Source organism: Grammomys surdaster, unplaced genomic scaffold (assembly GCF_004785775.1).
Source record: "Grammomys surdaster isolate TR1022 unplaced genomic scaffold, NIH_TR_1.0 134, whole genome shotgun sequence".
In the NCBI taxonomy this organism is placed as follows: Eukaryota; Metazoa; Chordata; class Mammalia; order Rodentia; family Muridae; genus Grammomys; species Grammomys surdaster.
In genome coordinates, this window is record NW_021604592.1 from 3,141,856 (window position 1) to 3,150,763 (window position 8,908).

General features: G+C 41.0%; 1 protein-coding gene across 1 annotated transcript in view; it reads right to left on the reverse strand.

Moving 5' to 3' along the window:
• The window catches only part of Aass (aminoadipate-semialdehyde synthase), a 56,158-nt gene that overhangs the window by 46,356 nt on the left and 894 nt on the right, over positions 1–8,908 (reverse strand). The window contains exon 2 of the mRNA XM_028762572.1: positions 433–657. Within this exon, the coding sequence (XP_028618405.1) occupies positions 433–642 (210 nt within the window). The 5' untranslated portion in view covers positions 643–657. The remainder of the gene's footprint in view (positions 1–432; positions 658–8,908) is intronic.

Consider the following 8,908-nt stretch of genomic DNA (forward strand, 5'->3'; position numbering starts at 1 on the left):
CAGGGGCACACATCAGCAAGAAGAGGTCAGAAGGCAGGTACACACATCAGCAAGAGGTCAGAAGACAGGGGCACACATCAGCAAGAGGTCAGAAGGCAGGTGCACACATCATCAAGAAGAGATCAGAAGGCAGGCACACATACATAGACAGAAAAGGCTGTACAGGTAGAACAATGTGGAAAATGCCAGCTAAGCTAATGTGAGATCTACCAGATAATGAATAACAACAATATAACTGACTGTTATTAATACATTAGTGAGTGTTACGTTGGGCTCTTTGTATAAGTTGTCTCAACTAATTCTCATGTAATTCCTGTGAAGTAGAACTAACCCAGTTTTATAAAACCACCGTTCAGCCTGTAGGTGGTGGCACACACCTTAAATCCCAGCACTGTTGTATTCACGGGTGTTTTAAAAGTTGAAAGTAGTCACCTTGTCGTGAATGGCGCGTCTGTTGGAAGGCTGTATCAAGACCTTGTATCCCAGTTGGGTGATGCCCTTGATGTGTTTAGGAGCCAGAGGCGCCCTGCGCTCCCACGCGTTCACATCCTCCCTCCGGAGCGCCATCACTGGCTTGTGGTGGAGGCCTCTGGACAGGCAGACTCTCAGCCTGGCCAGTCTTGGCCTCTGCACTCTCAGCATCTTCAAATCTGATTGCTGTAAAGGGAAGGTTGAACAGTAGCACAAAAAAGGGTGGAGAGAGCTCACAGGTCAGTTCTGGTCTCCTTAGAAATCTGTTGCAAAAGAGAACCAACCCGGGTGATAGACAAGAGTAGGACAAATCTCTGACCATAAATGTGTCTTTAACCAATCAGATGAAAGTATCTAAAACTGGCGAATATAACTTCTTAAATGGTTTTAGCACAAAAGTTTAAACACGTTAGTCTATTATACAAAGACAAAGAGGTAACAGATATCAGTTTTTACAAACAGGTCCCTACTTTGATGATATAAAGCTTGAAATTCCTGTAATGGTATGCAAGAGTCTTCAAATGCTCGGGCCTGCGGGTTTTTCCATATGCTTCCTAAATAGGAGTCACTCAGTGTGCTGTGACCCCTAGTGGCAGCAAGTGGTTTTTTTTTTAACCCTTCACCTAGAGTTGTATGATGAGTAATAAAAGGGAAGAAAGTATAACCTTAAAACCACATGATCAACCAAGCTTGGTGGAGCAAGCCTGTAATCCCAGTAGTCAAGAGACTGAAGCAAAGGAGGCACCATGAGTTCAAAGCCAATCAGGGCTAAATAATCAGTCCCTGTCTCACAAAGACAAAACAAACAAACCCTTATGATAACTTTTCTAGACCTTTACTGTTACTGAATTTACCAAATGTAAAGTTTCCTCAACTACTGTAATAAAACCAACAAGTCAATTACATAGATGCCTTTACCACAGCTGTGTGTCATTTAAGAAGAGTGGCCTAAGCCGCCATCTGAGACTCTAGCTTCTCTCTCATTGGTCCATAAGGCTCCCTCTCATATGCAGTCCTCAGTCCTTTGTGTAGAAATCCTGAGAGTCTCAACCAGTTCTCTCACTGTGGTTCAAGTATGCAAAATCCCACTCATTTAGTCAGTCAGAACAAACATATTTACAAAATAAATATTCTGTGTCCTATACAAGTAAGTTTTATATAGGTTTTTTCCCACACAAATATCTAGGGCTAAAAGCATTTACTTTATCTTTTTTTGAATGTCTGTATACATCTTAAAGCCACATATTGTTGATGATAGTTTTCTATATCTTTCAGATGTAATTATTTTTCTATGCAGGGTTGGCAGTAAATTATGGAGATTATATATTCTCAAAAAAAATCACCCTACCCATAATTTTATACTTCAAGAAATTTCTTACTCATTACAGAGAGCACACAGTAAAACTCTGATAAAACACATTTCTGTTACTTCAGAATTCAAGCTCTAAGGAACACCTTTCTCACAGATGGAGAAAATGACCAAACACTCACAAATACTTGATATCTATAAATAGAGCACTTCCCAACAAAACCAGAGGAGAAAGCAAGAAGGAAAAAGTCGAGGAAGAAACAGCTATACACAGCAGAAATCACATGGCAAGAGACCAGTCCAGGCTTTGGCTGGGGCTCTTGCTGGAGGCCAGGAATTTCAAAAGAGACTCTTTACAGAACATGAAAACTGAGAGGAAGTGCCTGAACAATCTGTGGGTGACCCAACTGGATTGACCAGCCCCCTTCCTTCCCCATGGGTCACCCAAGTCACTGCCAGGTCCCAGAGCAGCTAGAAAGTACCATATTTCCTAGGCCTGTTCTTACTACACAGAAACAGAGGCCTCTCCATCACTCTAAGCCCCCATCTATAAGTCTATAATGAACTTCTGTCTAAACGAAATTATCTTCTAAGCCTGATATGGAGGCAAATCCCTTTTATCCCAGCACTCAGGAGGCAAAGGCATGCAGATCTCTGTGAATTCAAGGCTAGCCTGCTACAATGCAAGTCCAGGAGAGCCAGGACTTGTTACACAGAGAAATTCTGTCTCAAAACAAAACAAAACAACAAAAACAACAACAAAACTCATCTTCTGCAATTCTTTGATTTCAAAAAACACAAGTTAATGGCTTGGGCAGGTTTAATGGCCAAGAACCTCATTAAGAGCCAAGAAAGACACAGATGACCATTTTACAGACCCTACAGATGAAAAACCCGTGCTTAACATTTCAGTAAGGGCTTGTTAACACTACATGCAGTTTTTTGGTTTATTTATGTGATTTTGCTTTTCAAAGGAACTAAGTTAAACTCAAGCCCAGTTGCATAATAGTTAATATCCCCAACCAAAGCCTGAACATTTTTTTTTCTTAAAAGCCAACTCCAAAGACATTGTTTCCTTTGAACATGAACACACACTCACACACACACACACACACACACACACTGCATTTCTTGAATTCGTAGGTGGTCATATGATGAACTTCCCTTCTTGGCCCTAAATGAAGGCACGTGCACACATTCCTACTACTTAGTACCCCAGCTTGCAAGCACCATTCCAAGCTTGATTATTAACCAAAGTCTTCTTCCCAAACTCAGTGACATCCTTTGCTTTTCTGGAGTTGATGGGGAAGGCTAGGAGACAGCAGGAGATACACATACCATACAGTCTAAGGCAATGGTTCTTCCTAATGCTGCAATCCTTGAATACATTCTTCATGTCGTGGTGACCCCCGACTATAATATTATTTTTGTTGCTACTTGATAACTGTAATTTTACAAATCATAATGTAAATATCTGTGTTTTCAGATGGTCTTAGGTGACCCCTGTGAAAGAGTCATTTGACATGCCTCCCCCCCACACACACAGAGACACAAATGATGGTGACCCACAGGTAAAGAACAGCTGGTCTAAGAAAACTAGAAGACAAAATCAGAGACTGAATCTTAGGAAGCTACATTCACTTTTTGTGAGGAATTCTAAAATCATTCAATTCCTGTAATACACATTTTTTAAATAAACAAAACAATAGTTCCCATTGGTTAAATACTGTAAGCCCAGCACTATGTTCATTTGCAGATACTAGCTCACTTCCTTCTGGCAAGAATCTCAAGTAGATAATATCATTATCCTCACACATGGACAAATAATAGGACCCCGGAGACTGACCGGGTGGTTCACTTTTGAATGGACAAAAATTACTAGGACAAAGCTTAAAGCCTGTGGTTTTTCTCTGCTTTGCCAAAGGCCAGAGACTGTACTCCAGAGGAGATTTGACACACGGCTACTGGCTTCAAAACGAAACCTAGTGTCCACTGAGCACTTTAGTAAATTATCAATTCTCCCCTCCTGACCCCTATTCCTCTGTCAGCTGAAAGCTCTGAGTTCCTGCCAAGGTAAATTCTAGACCTCTGGTTGTTTGGGAACAAAAAGGGCCAAGATTCTAGGAGATGTTACTGGTCACTTCTAACTTGGTGACCTTTGGAACTTGGTCTCAGCACAGAGCTTCCCAGTCACTTAAGGTCATCAAGAAATAGGAAAGTGGCTGAGGAGGGAGCTCAAAGAAAGACCACACACGTGCCTAGCAGGAAAACAGGCTCCATCCCCAACACCATGAAACCAAGAAAAAATAAGTAGAGCATTGTGAGGATTCCAGAAGTGACAGGAAGAGGGATTTACCTGCCGTGGCCTTGAGAGATCTTTGGAATTTCCTGGCCCCGATCTTGTGATCTTTGCAAAAGATATTAGGAAGTAAATACCGTGTTTATTTTCCGGCAAGGTGGAATGCTTTTGGCTTATCCATTGACTCAATCGAGATCAGCTGACTTTACTGAATGCTGATAAGTAATGCTGATAAGCCGAGTAAGGGGGATGTGAGGACAGGAAACGGGGAAAGGGCTAGGGAGACCCGAGGAAAGGTCAGCATTCTGAATACAAAAATGTAAATTTAAAAGTATTCTCTGTGTCTTTATGAAAAAAAAATTAGCTCTACAGTATATTCCTACTCACGCAGGATTCATCGGGAACTTGAAACGCCTCTGACAGTCACCAGAGTACAAAGAGTTGCAAAGACATATTCTGACAGCAGCAGAACTCTGAATAACAGCACCTCCAGCTGCTCTTTTTCAGGTACTCACACTTGATTGTGCAGCAGGTGATTTACTAAGTGAGCCATCTCCCCAGGCCTTTCACAGAGCTCTGTGATTCTTCTATAAAACATCAAAAATTCCTTTCTGTTCCTCCATCCAACTTGTTGTATAGCATCAACTCAAGCAAAGCACTTTGTAAACTTGGGAATCACTGGGGCACTGTGCATGCACAGACTGTGAATACCTAAGCAGGGCTTCCTTTAACTTGTGCCCACTTCCACTATGACACAAATAAGCTTAGGAATGCACACGCATTGTTGAAGAAATTAAGACCAAATGTTCCAGCTCTAGTCTCCATACCCAGGCCTGTCTTAGGGACCATTGGTTTTAAATGTCTAAGCCAATCCCATGCCCCATCATTCAGCGACTGAAACTACTAAATCACATGTAGAGGTGTTTCAATCCCATGTTCTTTGCAGCAATCAGATATCCGCCTGCATTAAACATTGAGGGTTAACATAGACATCAGATGAAGAAATATGTTAATATACAAGAAATGCGAATTATTTATATTTCTCGTTTTAGTTCATTCTAAAATGTAGATTGTTTTTAAAAATGTACTTGGAGTTTTAAGATTTGTTTTATTTAGCACGTGTGTGTGTGTGTGTGTGTGTGTGTGTATGTATGTATGTATGTATTTCTGTGTCTGTGCTAGTACACCCTCTGAAGACAGAAGAGGATATCCAAACTCTTGGTCTGCAGTTGCAGGTATTTAGGAGCTGCCTGATATATGAGAGCTGGATCCCAAACTCCAGTTCTTTGCAAAACCAACAAGTGCTTTTCATCTCTGGGCCATCTCCTCAGCCATGTATATTAGTATTTTAAAACAAAATACACATTGGTATATTTCCATATACCATGTCTTCCTAGCATATAAACTAACATAGTGGCTCCATAGCTAAGCTTCTTAGCCTGTTCTCCAGACCATAGTGTTCCTGGGAATTTCAAAAGAGTTCCAGTGTTAACAAAGCATCTGACAATGGCTTAGTCCCAGCTATGCCAAATCCCTCCCAACTCAAGGCTTATTGGAATGAAGCCTGGAATTACAAAGGCACTGGCCCCAGATTTTCACTTCCTTTTTGCCAGTACATTTTTCAAATGCTTCCATGTGAAACCTATTATAACCTAGCCAAATGGTTAAAATTAAATACATTTTGAAAAAGCACCTGGACTGTGACTGGTCAGTCTTCACTGTCATCTTGACTGGATTTAGAATCACCCAGGAGACACACCTCTGTCATGTCTATGAGGCAGCTCCAGAGACGTTTAACAGAGGAGGGAAGAACCTCCCTGGATGTGGATGTGGAGGAAGCCTGACCATGAGCATCCATCTCTTCCTAAGGACCACATGTGATCAGCAACCTTGTACTCTCCATCTCATGCCTTCCCTCCGTGATGGAATGCATCATCCCCTCTTGTAATGTGAGACAAGGTAAATCCTTTCCCCCTCAAATTGCTTCTATTCCGTAGGTTGTTTGTTTGTTTGTTGTTTGTTTCTGTCACAGGAACAAAATTAATCATATGGAAACATTTAGGGAGCTTGATCCCAAACTTCAGTTCTCTGCAAAACCCAGCAAGTGCTTTTCATCTCTGGGCCATCTCCCCAGCCACATATATTTAGTATTTTAAAACAAAATACACACTGGTATGTTTCCATATACTGTGTCTTCCTAGTGCATGTAAAGTCACAGGTCTCTTAGTGTTAGTTTATCTGGTCTGAGAATATTCATATTGCCTCAATCTCTCAGCTGTGGTCATGCAGTGATATTAAAAACCTGACTCCTAAAGCCTGGTTCAGTGGCACAAGCCTTTAATTCTAGCACATCAGAGGCAGAGACAGGTGGATCTCTGTGAGTTCAAGGCTAGACTGTTTAGTGAGTTCCAGAATAGACAGAGCTACATAGTAAGACCCTGACTCAAAAAAAGAAATAAAATAAAACAATCAATTAAACAAAATTCTGACCCTCCAAGCTAACAGATTTAGACTCACTGAAATGGAAATCAATTGTTCTGAACTGCAGTGCAATACAAAATGTTTATCTGCTACATTCATGTCTCCTTGCTAAACTTTATAGTCCAAGGTAGGAAATATGATTTAGTCCCTTCTGTATTCCAAGTGAATGGTACATTGGAAAACCTCAACAATTTAAAAAAAAGAATAAATCTATTGCACAATTAGATAAATAGAAATACATTATCTATTTTGGCAAACTGGAAGGGATTTGACTACCTTCACAGTGAAGAAATCAAAAATGTCTGAGATGATGATAGATGTCTTAGTAAGGGTTTGTATTCCTGCACAAAACATCATGACCAAGAAGCAAGTTAGGGAGGAAAGGGTTTATTCAGCTCACACTTCCACATTGCTGTTCATCACCAAACGAAGTCAGGACAGGAACTCACACAGGGTAGGAACTTGGAGGCAGGAGCTGATGCAGGGGCCATGGAGGGGTGCTGCTCACTGGATTGCTTCCCCTGGCTTGCTCAGCTTCCTTTCTTATAGAAACCAGAACTACCAGCCCAGGGATGGCACCACCCACAATGGGCTGCCCCTCCCCCTTTTATTACTAATTGAGAAAATGCTTTACAGCTGGATTTCATAAAGGCATTCCCTCAAGGGAAGCTCCTTTCTCTGTGATAACTCCAGCTTGTGTCAATTTGACCCACAAAACCAGTCAGTACATATATTTATCTGGATCCAAACAGTACATGATACATGCATGCATCCCCAAAACCCACGTGGTACCCATTAACATATATATATATGTATAGTTCTACGATTTTGTGAGCCAGTTAACTTTTTAAATTATTTATGTAAAATAAATGATGACAAAATTTAAATAGACATCATAAAAGCCTAGGCATTAAAGGATGCATGATAGACATATAAATAAGAACCAGACTGTCAACTCATCTTCCCTAACCCTCTATACACACACACAAACACACACACAGAGAGAGAGAGAGAGAGAGAGAGACTAAATAAATCTTTAAACATAATACCTTTTAAAAGAAAAGGAAAAGTCCCTTCAGTCATAATATTCTGATTCCACTAGGCCACCAAGCTCAGGAGAGAGTGGCGATGTGAGCTACACGTGCATTTGGAGTTTTAGAACATAAATTAGCCTATAAAATCCAGCCAAAGTACACTGAACAGGAAAGCGAAGCACTGAGACTCTCACCTAAGTCTTCAGGAGTGTATCATTAACCACACTAACCAGAAGCCAAAGTTTCCAACAGGAGACAGATGTAAGGACTTGGGCCCCCTACACGGTCCCAGCACCTGACTTTACTCTGTCTGTGCATCATGTACATGATCCAACTAACTCTCAAGGCTGTTCGAGCTTTCATCTAGCTAGTGAGCTGAGCCAATCTCACACGCTGCAGACGACAAATGTGAAGAACAGAAAACGTTTCCCAGCCTGCTGCTTCCATCAATGTAAGCATAGCCACACCCCTGGTAGAGGACACTACCTGTCCTTGCTCTTTGCCACCCTGTGGTAAATTTGCTTCTCAGGGAGGAAGAGAGAAAGAAAGAAAGAAAGAAAGAAAGAAAGAAAGAAAGAAAGAAAGAAAGAAAGAAAGAAAGAAGGAAGGAAGGAAGGAACGAAGGAAGGAAGGAAGGAAGGAAGGAAGGAAGAAAGGAAGAAAGGAAATTGAAAGAGTATTGTTGAATGCCACTCTTTGGACACAGTGAACATATAAAATTCATTACTCTTTATTTCAACAAGTTTAAGAAATGTCTTCACATTTTGGCATCTCTGAAGTAGGGATGCATCTTAAATTGAAGGCAACTCACATTCAATAAATACAGGAATTGTGATGAGATGTATGTTTTTTTCTAGAAGACTGGGGAAATACCTCCAGTAAATAATAAATACCAACCTTTGACTTCCCAAGTTACTTGACAGAATGACAACCAGACTGTACAGCTATGGGCCCTAGGTCCACTCACCTTCACGGCAGGGAGGAGTGGAGAGCAAAATACATGCATTCACGACCACACACACACACACACCAGGCCATCTGTGTTTTGAATAAAGAACTGGAAGGATTCTGCATAAATCACTAGCCGTTCAGTGTGGTGTATAGAGCCTCATCACAGCTACACCCTGCTCACATTCTCATAATATCCAAGAAATGACAGCCTCTTCAGATTTAGGAACGATTTCATTTATTAATTCTCTCTGTCTCTCAATCTCTCGCTCGCTCACTCACTCTCTCACAATCTATCTATTTCTCCACTATCTCTCTATATCTATCTATCTATCTATCTATCTATCTATCTATCTATCTATCTAT